Source organism: Phalacrocorax aristotelis, chromosome 9, assembly GCF_949628215.1.
Source record: "Phalacrocorax aristotelis chromosome 9, bGulAri2.1, whole genome shotgun sequence".
In the NCBI taxonomy this organism is placed as follows: Eukaryota; Metazoa; Chordata; class Aves; order Suliformes; family Phalacrocoracidae; genus Phalacrocorax; species Phalacrocorax aristotelis.
Window position 1 is genome coordinate 19845840 of NC_134284.1, and position 18196 is coordinate 19864035.

An 18196-nucleotide genomic window follows, 5' to 3' on the forward strand; every position below is an offset into this window, starting at 1 on the left:
AATGCATGTTAGTATGCAGGCTTCCTAAACTCAAGTACAGCACAGTTTTAGACTTATTTCTTCTAATACTTTAGAAGTATTATTCAATATTCCTGCTAACACCTTGGATTCTTTTGAACTGCCAGACAGCTGTGCCTTGCTACAGCGTTTCTACTTTTTGCTGCAACTTAGTAGTCACAATGAGACCTATTCCTGAAAGCAAATTGGAAGCAGCTGTGCTAGCAACATCTGAATTAAAAGAAGCCCATGGAGCACCAGTTCACATTGGTCACCCTGGTCAGTGCTTTTCATGTTTCACTGCATGTGCTTTACAGTGTATAAAAATGGGGGGAACCATGGGAAGAGGTAGGACTGAAATACCTGCACCAGTAAATATATTATGTTTTAGTCCTTTCTAATGGTCACAAGCCTGAATTGGGGGGGGATGGATGGATGGGGGGAGACATGGACAGGACCCAAAGGAAAAAGTAGGTTTTCAGTCAGCTGAAGGCAGAGATTTCTTGGATAAAAGTTATCTTTATGGTGTAGATAAGTTATATGGCAGGAGTGGTTTTTGTAAAAAGTATAATCACATTTTTCTAAAATATATGCAGTTTCATTTATATGTGAATACTTTCTTGCTGTCAGAGATTCCAGTGACAGGGTAGCAATGATTGACAGCATGGGGAGAAGTATGTGTGGATCCATTTTGTGTCTTAGTGGATGACTGTGAAAGTAAATACTGTATTATTTTTAAAAATACTGAAATAGGATACACTGAGCACAACACTTAAGACAGAATAAATAGAAGTATGACAAGAATTTTTTTTTTTAAATCCAGCTCAAACAACTATAGGCCTATTTGTTGCAAGGGAAAACTGAAAAACTAAAAAACAGGAGGCTGTTTGGAAAAAAAACAGAACCAAACCAAACACCTGTGAGATGAAGATAGATCACAATTAAAAAAAAAACCTCTCTGCTGACAGAAATTTGTCAATCAGTAGACTCATGGGTGCACACACAGAAGGATCACATTGGACAGCATGGAAGGAGATGTCATTGTTAACAGTACACCCCAGTAACATATTTGATCTGAGTGCTTAAATCTGAGGAACTAGTAATAAGTCACTACTTTGAGTAGAGCAAAAAGATGATTGGGCAAGTGAGGGTCTCCACTATCTATTTTTAACAGAAAAGGGTACATGATTACATATACAGGTGATATAAATTAATTCCAGAAAAGACAGTGATATATTAAAGCATCTGAAGAATTTGAAACCAAGGGAAGAGAGCAAGTGCTTAGAATGACCCAGAATATTACAAGTAGGTGTTAGAATAAAGCAAAAGACAATTTAGTGAAAGCTGGGTAAGAGTGAGATGTAGTTATCTAACCCAGAGAGGTAAAAGAGAGGTTGCTCCTGTCTCTAGTTAAAGAACGTAGGAAGCTAAAGCACTAGAAAACATGTTCTAGAAAGAACCCATTTTGCATTGCAGTCATTTATTCTTGTTTGCCAGTGTTATGAATATAATTCTTCTGTTGACAGAAGATTTATAATATCTTGGAAACAGCATATATGTCTAACTTGTGTTGTATTGCAGAAATAACAAGAATATGTTTTTACTGATGTCATCAAGTACAAAAAGGGAAAACAAGTGAGCTCAGATTCTGGGGACATGCACTCAAAGGCAAACTATATACGCTATTTCACTGGGACTTGACACTTGCAATTCCAGCTTAACCTCATTGAATGATGTTTCGGGTCCGACCCCTCTGCCCAGCTTTGCAGTTGTACTGCTTAATTGGAATCTCTTGTTATTTCATTTTTTTATCAATTCCAGGTCTGCTGGGAATACAAGATCTTTCCAAACCAGATTATGGAGATCCAGTTCACCTTCACCCTGGTGATGTTCCAGTGTTTTGGGCCTGTGGAGTAACAGGAGTAGAAGCAGTCATCAACTGCAGTATGCTCTATACTTGGAGACTTTTAAAATTATCCTTTGATCTCTTTTTCTCTCTCTTTTCTTTTTAAAGGTGGACTGAATGAGTAGACTGATTAGCTGGCTTGATTTTAGGGTGAACTAAAGAAAACACCTCAACCACACAACAAAAAAACCTTTGGCAGGACTATTTCCCATTGTGAAATACAAGTCTACTTCCAAGGAGGTTCTCACTGAAAATACATCAGTTTTGAGTATTTTAAAGGCAGAAATTTAAAGCTCTGGCAGAATCAAAACATCTTTTATAAGCATTATTAGAAACTAAAAGTTTAAAGGCATTCTTTTTTAAGCTTCTTCCTTCTAAAATATTATTTTGTATTACACTACAGTAAAACAATAATAAAGGGAAAAAAGAAGGAAAAGAGAGGAAAAAAAAGCAGCCAGAAACCTTTCCAAAATGTTGTCAAGAGCTAGCAAATCGTTTGACCTGGAAAAGAATTTTGAGCCTTTAGGTTTTGTTCTAAAATGAAGTAAATGTGACACACTTACATAAATGAAGCTTTGTGCTCCACACAGTCTGCGCTTTATCCAGACATTTATAAAAAGGCATGAGCACAAAGGGCAACAAAATGCAACATAAACCATAGTGACAGCATTATATACTGCTCTAAATCACTATTGTATAGTGAAATCTCATATTTTAGTTCTTACTGAAAAAGCTGAATAATCGTAGGCAGTATAACTGGGAGAGTCTAGAGAGGTCACCTGCTTCATCCTTCTCTCCTTCAGGATCTGCTGCAATCTTGTGGTTCCTTACAGATGTTTATGTACACGGCTCTTAACACCTGCTGTAAATACATTCAGCACTAGGAGCAGAGACTTCTTTTTCTTTCTTACATACAACCCCTTTTCTCCTCTCCTAAATCCAAACTGAAAATCCTGCTCATTCCTGTGTTCTCCAGCAGTTTTATTCATCTTCCTCATGCATCCCTGTTGCAGGGAAAGGAAAGAAATAATTTGCCAACCTGTCTATAATCTGTTGCCCAAAGCAGCTGTCTATCCTGCCTTTGCCTGGAACTGGCTTTTACTTTTGCTTAGTTCTCCATTTTCTGTATTAAAACCAGTTGTCATTAATGTATTCCAGGATTTTTTTTTGGCAGTTTGTATCTTTCTGTGCTACTTTCTCATCTAGGTAGTTAAAATTCTGCCACACCACCAGTACCCATACTTCAGATGAATCTGGTAGCTTCTCACAAAAAATATTGTCTGGTATATTAAACCTCAAAAACCATGTTCCCCATCTGCTTTTAAATTAACTACCCATATACTCCCAACAGATCTAGCACAGATCAAGCACATATGTGCTTGCTAAAGAAATATCTCCATCCTTTTCACCATCCTAATAAAGTAAGATTTTGCTTGTACCACTTGTGATTTATCCAACAACATACCAATTTTGCCAAATCAAGTATAATCTAGATCAAGACTTCTGGAACTAGCATAAAGACAGCAAAAGTTTTCAGCTTAGGGAGATACTATGCTGTCAGATCTACATAAGGTTACTGTTCACCAGGGTTTTAGATGCTACTCAGTTCCCCTTTGCTAAGGCTTACTGGTCACCTTTTGTCATTACTCCTTGCCAGGTAATAGGTCTCCTAGCTAGGTTGGCAAGACACTGTGCAGAGATGCTATTCCTCATTTTCTTAATCCAATAAAGGACTACTCCGAGCCAGCAGGCAGTAGTTGACATAGTTTTGTCATATCACTATTGCAAGGATATTCAAAGGTACAAGAGAGACACTATAGCTTCCAGCAGCACTCTAGAACCTAGAAAATTAATTTATTCTTACAGAAACAGTATCACCAACTCATTGTGCAAATTTAAGCATTGACTTGTTCTTATGACAATGCACTAGTTTCTTCATGCCTGTCAAACCCAGTTTTCAGATTTGCCGGTTCCTGACAGACTTCCTTGGAGGGTAGCAGTATTCAGTCCCTCAGTTGCCTCAAGTTTGTACCAAAGAGCATATTGTAGAAAAACCTGATCTCAGCTACCCACATGAGCTTTTAAAAGTGAGAACATTTTCAGATGTATATGCATACATTTCTTTCTTGAAGTGTATTAATTGCTGCAGTGTAACTTCAAATATTGCCTGTTTTTATGATATGTCATCAGGCAGGGACTCTGTGTTGTTAAATTGAATAGCTTTTTGCAATTTTATCATTTTGATATTTCAATGTATTGCAATAACAGTGTGTTTAATTGAAGTTTTTTCACCTATTTTAGGAGCTCCATTAGCTTTCACTCATTCTCCTGGCTGCATGTTCATTACCGACCTAAAGAATGACAATGTCACAGTCAGATCCTCAAGAAAGGTCCCACAAGTCCACTGCATTTCTCAAGATCCTCTGCATTATAGTATTGTGTCAGCAGAGGCAGTCCGAAAGATAAAGACTCTAGAGACCCTAATTGGAATAGATCCAGGTAAAAACAAAAACTCTTTCTTTAGTGGATTTGTTATGAAGTAGATGTGACCTATCCTGCTTTGTTAGATATTCATAAAGTTCAAGAACACAGTAAGAATCTAAAGGCAATTTTAAGATTTTAAAAGTCCTTTGAGGAATACAGTGAGTTAATATAACTAGGCCTTACATTTTCTGTTACCACACTTAGTATCAGAGTCTGGCCAAAACCATTTAACCTTATGGGTAATGGAATATCTGATCTTGATAACTGTATACTCTCAAAGTACACAGAAGCATCAATGTTTACAGCAGACTGGAGAGTTCACAGGAAATAAGAACTGTTACTGAATAAAACTGAAATTGGTATGTAAAGTACAGGGCACCTCAGCATGCTGGTAACAGCTAAACAGGTATTCACTGTTGAGTAAAGGGCACATTTCTTTACATATATTCATGACTCCTGTGCTCTGACCAGAAAATTCTAGTAGTTGCATGTGCTTTTCAAACATCCCCTTCTGATGGGTGGAATGACATCAAGCTCTGCTGACATATTTGTCACTGAGGTGTTGTGTGATGGACCAATGTGACCTGATCACCACATAGGTTGAGAGGTAGGACTGCATGCATGCACAGGAAGATGAGAGGGAAATAAAGGCAAACTGAATAGTGCAACCATTCCTATAATACACACTGAATTAGTCTCCTCTGCTGTAAATTCTGATCTCAGTTTCCCATAAATTTGCTGAAATCCTCTATAGGCAGCAGTAGAAAACAGCTTTATGCCCAGCTCTCCCAAGTTCTGGGTTTGGGCTGTGTGCATATGTTTGGGTCTGTTTATTTTTATTCACAAGGCCTCTCCTTTTCCCACTCTATTTAGTTCAGCTTGGCACCACCTGCCGTGCTCTGCAGAAATACAGGACTAACTTAAGAGTTAGCTCATTTACTGCTAGAGTACAGTATTTTCTCTCAGTTATAGAGACCACTTCTCAGAGGCTTATAGTCACTGCTTCTGTTACTTAAATTTTGTTCAGAGCTTTTTTCTGTGTCCACTATCTATGTATTGTCTGTATGTTAAGTAGGAGCAGAGGAGAAATGGCAAAAGGGAGGTTGAGGACAAAAAGAGGAAAGTGCAGGGAGGTTGGGAAAGGTTAGAAAGGTGAAGATGCGAGGATGCTAGAAAACGATAGTAAGGACTTAGCTCTTGCTGTCAGCTCATGAATAACAGCACATCATGCTGGTATTCCTGGTTTTCAGGAGTGCTAGCAAATCAAAAGGACTGCGCTGTGAACTTGTGTTTCCGAGTGCCAGGGAAGGGAGAGGGGATAGGAAGCGTTTGAACAATGAAAGATATACACACAGATAACAACACAGTGTTGCCTCTTCAGGGATTGACCAATGAGAAGAGACATCTGTTAATATTGACCTATTTCCCAAGGTCAGATAACATGATACTCTACTACCTGAAGCATTGCAAGATATTTTAGCAGTCACCTGGATACCACTGTATTAATTGAGTTTATAAAGTCCCCTGGTAACTTACAATGTCTCTGAAATCTCACTTCTGTGGTTAATCATTTTATTAAGTGGAATTTATTTGGGAATTAGCTCTTCCCTAAGTAGATACAGTTAAATAGAGACAAAGGACCAGCTTGGTCATCTGAAGTCTGCATCAAAACTTCTGTGAGATCTGGGATGCCTGGGTTGCAATCTAGCTTCAGTAGCTCAACATGGTGGTCAGGCATGACTGTCACCACAGATCAGAAGAAAGCAGAAGGGCAAAGGAAAATTAAAAATATGCAATAAGATCTCAGAAAAGAAAAAGCTATTTACTTTTACTCTGCTACCTAGAAATGCTAGGTATAGTAATTATCAAAATCCAGTTAACTGAAATTCTTAACCTGGAAGCACAGCCCATTATCTTTATTACTCATATCCTACACCTTCCTAGGTTTCCTGAGGAAATTAGCCCAATTCCTGCCTTGACCAGAGGTTTTCCTTTCTCTTTTTTTTTTCCTTTTTTTAAAACCCATTTTATATCATTAAACTATGTAGGTTCACCCACAGAGAATCTTCAAAAGGAAAATTATATATTGACATGTACTGCTCTCTTTACACTTTTATAGGAGACCGGGGAATAATTCATCTACACCGCCAGGGCGAGCTGCTGAAGGCTTGCCTGGCCATCTCCCATGCCCGGTCAGTGCTGATAACAACTGGATTTCCTACCCACTTCACTTACGAGCCGCCAGAAGAGAATGACGGACCCCCGGGAGCCCTCGCAATTGCAGCTATATTGCAGGCCCTGGAGAAAGAGGTTGCCATAGTAACAGATCAGAGAGCCATGAATCTGAATAGAAAGATTATTGAAGAGGCTGTTCAGCTAGGTAAGACACACCTTTTCTCAGGCTTTATCTTGCCATTTTTAGCCCAGGTTTCCTTCAGTTAATCTCACTGTCACTTAGTACAGGATTTTTTTTTCTTTCCCCCCAGAATGAACGAGGATTCATCCTCTACACTCTGGCATTTTGTTAAACCTAGCTGGCATCAAGTTAACGCGTACATAGCTGGGTAGTGATTCTGGATTAGCTCTTTGTGATGAACTCTGGATATCTATTCTTATTCTTGTAGACCTGTTTTCAATCTCAAGGTCCCGTTTACTGTCACTAACATCCAAATGAGTTTAAAGTAAGGATGCAGGGAGATTATCAAGAACTGTGTGAAGACATTGAGTCCTTACTATTCTAACTGTTCTGCCTTTGGTTTTTTTTTTAAGAGTTACTCAAACACAGTTTGAAAAAAAAAAAAGATACAAGGTATCTGAATTGTATTTTTTTTCCTGTAGGAATTCTGAAGAGACCTGTCCCTTTATTGAGTTATCAAAGGGAAGGTGCTGATTCAGCTTTAACGTTTTTGTGTGAGAATGGGAATCCTAGAAGACCTAGGTAGGTGTATTCAGTTTCTGTGACTGGGTCACACCTCTGCTGTGTAAAGTTATAATAAAAATAATGACCATGGTCTAAGAAGGCATAATGGTTACAAGTAACAGAACAAACTTTGAAGCCAAACATTGGTATTAGAGCACACACAGAGAACAGAATTCCATGTTATTCTGCGATTATGCATTTCTGGAGTACAAAAAAAGGAATGATGCTTCATATATCAATAGCTCTTTTCCTCTGAAAAATTTCTAAAAGCTTTTCAGCTGTTATTCCATAAATATAGATATAGATATGTACACACACACAAAATATATTATTTTACCAGTTTTTAAATCAGTGAGAAAATCAGAAAAGGGGAGTGTTATGTCAGAGTCAATGAAAGAGCGTGGAAAAGCACTGTGGAATGTGTTCGCTTTCTGGAGCTTTGGCTCAAGTATGACAGCTAGGGAATCTGATCTGATTTAATAAAATGTCATTTGTTTGTAACAGCGTGAAAGTGATCATCGTATTGTCTTTAGGCAGCCAAAGCCAAAATTATAGATGTATGCGTGCACTTCTCAATATTGATTTGAACTGTTTGCATATGCATTGTTGAGTATACAATATTGGGCAAAAATTCAGATTTATACAAAGTGTGTGTTTAGGGTTAATGCACTGGAGAATTTGCTAAGTAGCCATACGCACATTTCATTACTTGGCAGGCAACTTACATTTCCTTTAATAGGCACACACTGCTAATTTTTATTTATCTTTCTTTGTAAAGCATTTTAATGTAGTTGCCTTCAGTTTGTTCTCTTTAACAAAAATATCTTTCACCCTGGTATTTACTTCATTAACTTATTCGATTCCCATTTCTTTCTACAGGTTAGTGTATGCTATAATTGTATGCTGTAATAATATGCATGATACTGCCTTCATTTTTTATGTATTGTTTTAAAAATCTGTTATATAGCTATGCATAATACAGTTACAGTCAGGTCCTATTTCAATTGATCCCACAGTCCCAAAATCTATAGTAAGTGCTTTTTGAAAGTAAACAACTAACCTGCTTAAGGTCTCTGGAGTCACCATAGATACCCACCCACAAAAACCTTAAGCGTAATTTAGCAGAATTAGTAACCTCTTCACAGTGAAATTGGAGAAACAGAAGCAAAATAGCTTAATTATAACATACAGTGGCAGAACTGAGTACTAAAAATCTCCTTAGAACATACAACATATGCAGTACATCTGTCTACCTCCATAACTAGCAAAATAGCCATAAAGTCCCTCAAATCTAAAGACCCAAACCAAAAAAACTCCCTAACTAGAAACAAATGAACATTTGCCAAGCAATATATTTGTAACAAGGATTTAGCTAATCACTAATTTGCTACTTCCCTGTTTCCTTTGAAAACAGTTATAAGACTAATGTTTTACAAGATATTATGTATTTTAACATGAAATGGAGCAAGGCCAGGTGGCTGGCCTGGTTAGGAGAATTGCTAGTTAGGAAGATTTCAGGAACTCAATTTCTTAATGGCAACTGTGGTTTGAGGGAGTTGCACTCAAGCTATAAAGAAACTAGACCAACCTTTGAAAATAAACCATAGAGAACTACATTCAGAAATAACAAAACAACATCCAACTTTTACCTTGAATCCCAAATAGTCAAAAAGTAGAACCAAGTACAACAGGAAAAGCAGCCAACAGTGAGAAGCACAGCTTTGACTCCTCTCCATTTTTTTTCACTCATCTCTAACCAGGTTCGATCACCTGATAGCAATAGAGCGTGCGGGGATGGCTGCTGATGGCAATTATTACAATGCAAGAAAAGTTAACATTAAACATCTAGTGGATCCCATAGATGAACTATTTTTAGCTGGAAAAACCATTCCAGGAGTCACAACAACAGGTGTGTGTGAGTTTGTGTTATATTCTCAGAAGTAAGAGAGAAGCATGAAACAGGAACTCTTGCTGGAAGTGAAGGGGAGCAGGAGGCAGGTGCTGAATAACTGCTTGTGGGCTACAGCTGTTTCTCATGGTTGAATTTAGAGACCGTTGCTGGAGAAAAAATTAGAGGTTTCTATTGAAGGCTTCTCACAACCAAAAAAATGAAGGAGTTGATTTCAAAGTTATTTAAGGATGAAAAAGCAAGCCCAGATGTGTGTACTATCTATACATCAGTGTGCATACATATGCTTCCCTAGGTTTAGTTCTTGACACTGACTTTATTCTGTATTTTATGTGTGAAAGGCAGGATAGTAAGCAAAAGTCTAGTGAATGGAAACATTATATATTAAAATATTCGTTATTTTAATGATTGTTACACCTGAGTTAAAACAGCAGTCTGGATAGAATCTTAGTTTATATTGCCTTTTAGCAGTACATTCTCTTGAGCAGGGATTGCATATTTGCACCTATTATAATAGTGCCTTCTCCAACAAAGTACATGTATACAAGAATAATATTGAAAGGAGTACGTTGTCCTTCCTGCCACAACTTCAGTTAAAGAAACGGCTGATGATCTTCAAAGGAAAAGAATTCATGTTAGCCTTTTTAAAGAATATTAAGAGCAAAAATTTGGATTTGGAATATAAGGAAAATCAAGATATTGTGTGGATTCTTACAAAACAGTAGTAACTACCATATTTATGTATGACGATAAAGGGGCCATGATTATGTGATTACCTATTTGAAAAGTACTACCAACAAGCAGATTTCAGAAAGCACCATTAATTCCCAACACTGAAATGAATGTGAACAGATTATTAAAGCAGCTAAGAAAAGAGTAGATGTTTCATGGCAAATCCTTTTACCTAAGTTATGTGTAACACAGCTATGCTTCCCTTGACTATTTAGACTTAAATTAAAAAAATGTTGCTTTCAGTTTCACTTACAGAAGTAGTTTGCTACAGACATGTGAGATATTTATGCAGTTACTAAAAGTGTTAAATTTAGCAATTTTCAGGGCTTGAATTGTAAATTATAAATAGAGTAATTTCTCTCCTGTAACACATGCTACGCATTAGAGCACAGTTACATTTCAAATGCAAATATGATACATTGCAGTAAGGACTTGGAGCTCTTCACTCTTTCAAAGACCTTAACTAGGGCTTTTCAATAAGATCTTCAAACTTGAGAAGATGCCTTTTAGACTAAAAGGTGAAAGAGAAATGTTAATTTCCGTTTAAATAGATGGAATTTGGGGCTTTTTTTTAAATACATTGGTAAGCGACTAGAAGTACTATACAGCTTTCATGTAAGCTGCTAGTTTATGTTATCCTCATCTCCAGTTCTCTGAATGACATCTAACAATTTTAAGTCCCAAACGTAGGGTTGCCTAGAATTTTCCTGAAATTATTGAAATCACTGAGACAAATGCACAGTGTTTCTATTTGACCACCAAAAATTAAGGCCCCACACCCTGAATATATGAACATTAAAAAAAAACAAACCTAGCTTTTTTTTCATAAATTACGGGAGAAAATGGAAACAGTACACAGGGTTGTGGTCTTTGTACACAAGCACAATAAATGATAGTGATCTGTATAAATTAAATTGCCAGTGCAGTAAGTCCTACTTCTGCCAAAGACTTTACATATATTTTTGCTTATCTTACTGCAGTAACTGCTCCTTTTAACCTCTTTTTTAATTAAAGCTTTTAACAAATCAAAGTTTTCTATGCTTGCTTTATTATAGATTCATAGGCTAATTTCTCAAGTTTATTTTTGATTTGTTTTTGATCTTCTTTCTCTATTTGTACTAAGGTAGTTAGATACTGCATTATGTGGAACACTCATTTAAGGCCTTCTGTAAGCAAAGTTTACTCTCTTAATTCTGTTTGCAGTTCATGAGCACTTTATAATTTTTATTTCTTTTGCCTGCACCTGTACAGCATGTACTGTGTATATACACTTACACGTTAGCATGTGACAGGTGATGCTTTCAGCTATTTCATTCAGACTCTTCTGGTTTTAGACACTTTTGATTTAAAAGGGTAAATCATCTCATATAGAGCTATGAACTGTCAGAGACTTTCTAAATGGATTGTTAGTTATATGTTGAGTTCATACTCATTTGGTCTTTTTCTCTTTTAATAAAGGTGTTGGTGATGGAGGAAATGAATTAGGAATGGGCAAAGTAAAAGATGCTGTAAAGAAGCACATAAAAAATGGAGATGTTATAGCTTGTGATGTTGAAGCTGATTTTACTATTGTAGCCGGTAAGGGATTTTTTTTGGGGGGGTGGGAGAGTTGTTGATGTTTGAGAATACAACTGACGAGAAAACTTCCATCTTTCCAACTAATTTGTATGGGCCCTTTCTTTGTATGACCAAGTCATCATTAGCAAACAAACCTGTCTCTGTGTTATGCCCCTTTTTCTGAAGAGTTAGACAACTATGGTTCCAGCAAGGAATGACTGAATATTAAGAATGTTCCACGAAGAAAGTGCATTTAATTGGAAATAGTTGGGCAAATCCTGAATATTCTTGAAAAATCACACCTTAAAAAAAATAACAAGGAAGGCTGCAGAAGTGTTCTGTGTGGGAATTAAAATGTCTATGCACATATGAATTTTCAGTATAATTCATAAGCTTCTGTGGATGCAAGCTGTCAGGGTCATCAGTCATATTGCTCTTACATGAGCAGATGATAAGTCCTTTCAACAGCCACGCAAGGACAGATGTACGTTCTTGATGTACAGCAAAAGTTGAATTCTATAATTAAAATCCTCTTCTACCCTAACACCTTAACCAGCATGAAATAAAATTTGCAGTGAAAGAGGTGTGTTCAGCAAGGACCAACTTATGAACTGAATGGTCCATGTTCTACCTAGACTCAGGTTTCTAGGTTTCTAACCTAGGTATCTAACACTCTTGATAGTGAACCAGCAGCTTCTGACAGTGTGGTGATAACTACATCTACTGCTTACGGCTATATGTGTATAGCAGCTACAGTGGCTGTTTTGCAATTCTGATGCCTTTTACTTTGAAAGCAACTTTCACACCCAGACCCTGCAAAAGGAAGTGAGGCGGAGGTTGGGTATGTTTAAGTGTGGAAAACTACATGCACTAAAACAACTTCCACGCTTTTTGAAAATTTTGCTATTCTGTGTCTCTGGAAAAGTTATCAAGCAGCAGAGATAACCTCACAGCAAGTTTGAAATGTAATGATCTCCAGTGCAGTCTTGACAAAGCAGCTGTCAGACAAGACTCTGTGGACTGAGTTGATAACAGCATACAGGAAATTTATGGACATTAACGACATTAGAATGTCTTTTTGTAGATGATACTTACAACAAGGACACTTCATCAAGACACAGACAATTAGTTTCACTGTGGCTTCATACCTTATAAAATAGCTGAATTCTTTCATTTGTCATCATTTGTGACCAAGAAGGGATTGTCTGCAATCGTACAACATTCTGTTATAAAAGCTGACACCAGTGAACATTTGCCTGGTTTTTAGGATGCTTTATGAAAATCTTCTACCTCTGTGTGGTTAAAAGCAAAAGACACCAGGCTGGAACACAGCTCCTCATTGTTCATTGATTTCACATTAAGCCAGGTGGAATCGTGTTACAGACCATGCCCATTTGAGTTTTTGCTTTGTTGGAAAGACAAACCACAAACTAAGCTAAGTGGAAACTTGCAGAAATTCAATCTGAAATACTACTGCAAATATTTTAATATGTTTAAACAATTGTGTCTTTCTGAGATAAATGTTCCAAATTCATGTCAATAGTTAATTCATATCCATGTTCCATTTCGCCATCGCTACGTGACACGCAGTTGTACGTGCCTAATGACTTACGCAGGTTAGGTATATTTGCAATAACTCTTGTTGGGCGTTTTTTTACGATTTGGTTTCATGGTGAAATTTTTTCGCAGGGGTCTCTAACTGGGGAGGCTATGCCATTGCTTGTGCTCTATATATCCTCAGCACTTGTGAACTACATGACCGCTATCTGAGGAAAGCTGTTGGGTTTCCACAGTTATCAAAGAAGATGGTCTGGCTAGCAGCACTTCCGTCGGTTACCAAGGTAATTTCTGTAGGTCCAAGGAGTTGTGACTTGCTCATGATGTTAATGTAATCGGCTACCAGCCGCTAAATCCTGCCTAGTCCAGTTCAATAGCTTACTTTCACATGGTCTTTTGGTGACTTTTGGGAATCCCTGGTGAACGAACACCCACACTGTACTTCGAATATTCTGCAGAGCATTCAAGACAGATCGAACATAAAAATCCTCAAAAATGAATGTATTCCTGTGCTGTGATTTCAAGTACAAGACAGTGCTACAATTCTATGGGCAGTGCAAGAAATCCTTGTACTGTGATACAGTGATTAAAATTCCCTGTTCACTTCCTTAACATTGTTATGATTTTATAAATCTCTGTTGTATCCTCCTTTAGATGTCTTGCATCCAAAATCAAAAGTCACAGTTTTAATACAGAAGCCACTCTGTCCTTCTGATCTTTCTGCCTTTTCTAGTCATGTTAGAACCTTTCTATATTTAGTTTTGAATGTTTCTAAATTGAAGTTGGAGAGACTTGCAGATGAATATTTTTAAATGTGTTTTGACTAATGCAGCGCTGAACAGTGTGATATTCTGGGAATGCAAAGGTTTCAGACTGAGAAAAAGTAAAATAACTGAGAAGGGTGAGAAATTACTGTGATCTGTGCTCCTCCTGCTGAGCACGTGGCTCTATTTTTAACTTGGCAGCATTTAAAAAAAATAAAAATATACTGAATGATCAAGTAAGGTTTGTTCCATTATATTCGTAATAAGTTAGGAACTTCAAACTTCAGTTTTATTGGCAGACCACCTCTATAGAGTCTTGGACAAAACCAGTAAGTTTGTGACCTCCAAGAATGCTAAGTAAAATGTAATCCATCTACTATAGATATTGCCCACAACAGTGGAGTATTGTGCCCAAGATGATGGTACGTTCTGTGTGAAATTCCAACAAAGCAGCTCTTAAGTATTTTAGAGTAGGTCTTACTTTTTTAAATTCTTGCTATTTTGATTTTTCATCTAAAGGTCATAAAACTGAAACTGATCCAAATTTTTAGCATAGCCATATAGCCACTGAACAGAGCTCCAAGATTGAACATGAATTAGTCTTTACATATATATTAATAAGAGATACTGCAAAGCATTTGTTTTTTGTTGAGAACTTGATGAGCAAGAAACAATTTGATCTAAGCAATCTTTACTTACCTTTCAGTCATGGACTTGAATCATAATCATAATTATCTTGGTTAATACAATGTTGGTTTGATTTTTCAGATGTTCATGGTAGTCTTTACCGAAGTGACTGTAGGGAAATATAGTAAATCATCCACACTCAACTGTGCATTTCCTTGTAACTCACAGCCAGGTTAATGTATCAGGCAGTTGTTCTTTTACTGAACTCTTTATTAATGGTAAGAAATGAACTGTATAGTATTTATTTTGAAATTATGACCTATAAGAATATTAATTACGTTATAAATGAGCAATATAAAAAGCTGTGACATTTGTTTTATAATTCTTTACTAGCTTTGTCATTCATAAGGGAGGCTTTTTCCTGAATAGAGTGCAAGTTAACAAGTTCTTTTTCTAGTAATTTGATTATTTTTCTGGTTAGCCCACTCCCAACATAATTACTTACTAAAGAGAGAACTGTGAGCAAATTGCAGCACTTTACAGCTAAGGAGGCATACTGTATATTGTGTATGTTCCTTACAAGTGGAAACAATAGCATTTGATAATAAAATATGGTTTCTCAGGCGTAGTTATATAGTATTAAGCAAGCAAACCTTTTTTCCCCCATGTAAGCAGATCAGAGAGCTCTAACATGTAAATATGGGAGAAAAAAATTCTAATTAGAAATTACATTTTGTGAATCTAATTCAGGTGTCTTTTCTGTGACTGTGACACAAGAGATATAAAGTGCCAGTTTGCATATAGATACTCAGTGCTAAGAGAAACCTCTCTCGTGCAGAAAGATCAGGTGCTTATAGTTGCATTCATATATATGAACATTCATCTGATATAAGCTGATGTATATTTATAATTCTATAAATTACAAAGAAGCCCTTTTCATGCTACCAATGTATCCAGATAATTTTCTTAAATAGCTGCATCATTACCATATTGTTACATGAAGTCAAGACTGACACCGTGTAACTATGCATATTTTTTCTTTAATAGAAAACCCAGTGCCTCATTTAACTTTGTTGCAGCTAAGAACCAGGATACTTTACCAGGAAATATAAGACAAAGCTTTATAAAGTGCGTTCAGAAAGCAGGTTACCAACTTATACTAAATTCTCTGCTAATTGACCAGACAAGGTATGCTTTAATTCTTTCAGAAATATTTATATTTTGGCCATATACCATATTACATAAAATACAACCATATTGTGCCTAAATTCAGATCTAAAGCTATTGTATTCTTCATAGTTTAGAAGACTTTCTAGGGAAAAAAACCTAACCATTAATAAGAGAATGTTAGACATCTTAATTTTGTATTTTTTTATCATTAATTTGTGTCCAAGAGATAAAGGACTTTGCTAGAGGTTATTGTATAGCAATATCAAACAAGAAGTATTTAAACCTACAGAACTGTTTGTCAAGGACACTGGTAGGGTTGCTTCAGTAGCAATTTCCGTCACAGCAGGGTCTCATGCAAATGGAAACAGAACAGGAGACCAAAGACTAGAAAAGGCATTCCTAACAAAGGAAGGGAAGAAAATATATGACTATTTCAAGGTCTTATGTGAATTACCATGGGGTTGGGGCAGTGGGAAGCTAAGATGTGAGTAGGCTTTTTATTTTTCTTATATTTTTTTATTAACATAATTAGGGAAATAAATTCTTTTCATAGTAAATGCTAAGGCAGTAGAAAAAGTTTTACTGTGTACATTTCATATCAAGAGAAAAACAAAGCAGTTTATGCTAGATATACACCCATTTGGAACCAGGTCTTCTAATTTCACTGTTCATAGAATTTGTGTTTTTCCAGAGCTGATTTTAATCCCATCTTTTCATCTCACAATGCTAACTGGCCCATAGCTCACAACCAAGAATTTTGTTCCCTCTGTGTACTTGGAACATGCTTTGTTGTCTGCTCACATTGCTGTTAAGCAAGAAAATAACAATTATAAATGTGAAATTGAGTTACAGTTCTAAACAAATTATATGCTATTTCAGAGAATCCCAAGGAAGCACAATTTCAGGGTTTTCTTTTTTCCCCATTCCTTTCCTAGCAATCAGAATTCTCATAAAATCAATAGGAAAAAAGAGGACAGAGAGCAAAAAGCACGCAAACCCTAGCTTGCAACTAAGCCTCACCCAGCCACTCTCTCACTCCCCCCCAGTGGGACTGGAAGAGAATCGGAAGACTAAAAGTGAGAAAACTTGTGGGCTGAGAAAGACAGTTTAACAGGGAAAGCAAAAGCCATGCACACAAGCCAGGCAAACAAGGAATTCATTCACTCCTTCCCATGGGCAGGCAGGTGTTCAGCCATCTCCAGGAGAGCTGGGCTCCATCATGCGTAACTGTTACTTGGGAAGACAAAAATGACATAACTCCAAACATCCCCTCCTTTCTCTGTCTTCCCACAGCTTTACATGCTGAACACGGTATCATATGGTATGGAATATCCCTTTGGTCAGTTGGGGCCAGCTGTCCCAGCTGTGTCCCCTCCCAACTTCTTGTGCACCCCCAGCCACTTGCTGGTGGGGTGGGGTGAGAAGCAGAAAAGGCCTTGACACTGTGTCAGCGCTGCTCAGCAATAATGAAAACAGCCCTATATTACCAACACTATTTACAGCACAAATCCAAAACAGAGCCCCATACCAGCTACTATGAAGAAAATTAACTCTATCCCAGCTGAAACCAGCACAGCAGAGATCACAGAAGATCCAGGAAAGGGAAGTGACTGTGCAGACTGTTCCAGTACTCTCTGTAACCTTTTCTCCTGATGTATCCTTTTTCCCTTCTGTTCTTTTGCTTTAAAAATGCATCTGCAGCCAGCTGCTATGCTGGTTGTATGACAGGTAGTTTTTTGAGATACTTTCGGTGGTTATTCTGATTTGTACAAAGTAGAAACTTGAAACCAGGCAAAAAAGGATTCATGTTTCTGAATTGACACTAATGTTCGAGGGAGTGTGGAGAACAATAATATCATTCAGTAATTAAAGAGCAGTGAAGAATATAAGCCTTTTGACACTCCCTAAGTTGCAGATGCTGCATGTATTCTTTGAGACAAGGGAAAAAAGGTGCTAGCAAATTGCTGTCAAAATAAATATAGAGGATGTGGTCAGTCTCCCCCAGAATTAAAATAAAGATCTTGATGAATGCTCTTGTCTGATTCAGGATTTTAATTATATTCTATTTTGGGGTTTTTTTAAAGGAAGAAAAGCTTCTGAAAACACTTGTGCGTCACGGGATCCGCAGTGGAAAAACTGCCAGTTTGGAAATGGAAGTGGATGGCCTGCCCTTCTACAACACCCATTCGCTTATGATTGAAAAGCTGCTGCAAGAAGCGCATCAGTGACTGCCCCTAATGATTTCTATATCAGGAGTTGCTCCCATGTTGTTTCCTTATTCCCTAGGCTCTCACAAGGCATAAAAGATCAGAAAAAAGATGACTTTTCATCGCTGGTGTCTTGGCCACATTCAACCTTTCATTGTTACCCTTATAACATCTTTGTGAAGCGAGAAGGGGATATCGTCATGATGATTTGGTCTACCTTTCTTTCCTGTAATTATGTAACAGATAATGGCTATTAAATGATATTATATACTAAGAGGTGATTTGGCTTTTACAAAGAAAGCTTGTCATTAAAATGAAATATTACTGCATTGCTGTTCCTGTTTTACTAACCCTATAGCGGCAACA

At 37.1% G+C, this 18196-nt stretch overlaps 1 protein-coding gene across 9 annotated transcripts in view; it reads left to right on the top strand.

Annotated features, from left to right (window-relative positions):
- Positions 1-18159, top strand: part of DGLUCY (D-glutamate cyclase) — a 45522-nt gene extending 27363 nt beyond the window's left edge. For 6 of the 9 annotated variants that reach the window (XM_075103714.1, XM_075103720.1, XM_075103715.1 and 3 more), the window contains 9 exons: positions 126-276; positions 1819-1941; positions 4205-4402; positions 6507-6767; positions 7226-7325; positions 9068-9216; positions 11407-11526; positions 13195-13346; positions 17708-18159. In XM_075103714.1, the coding sequence (XP_074959815.1) occupies positions 126-276; positions 1819-1941; positions 4205-4402; positions 6507-6767; positions 7226-7325; positions 9068-9216; positions 11407-11526; positions 13195-13346; positions 17708-17851 (1398 nt within the window). In that variant the 3' untranslated portion in view covers positions 17852-18159. Of the gene's footprint in view, positions 1-125; positions 277-1818; positions 1942-4204; positions 4403-6506; positions 6768-7225; positions 7326-9067; positions 9217-11406; positions 11527-13194; positions 13347-15500; positions 15643-17707 lie in introns of those variants that run through there. The other 3 variants (XR_012662326.1, XR_012662325.1, XM_075103719.1) reach the window with 3 other exon arrangements.
- Positions 18160-18196: the final 37 nt, after the last annotated feature.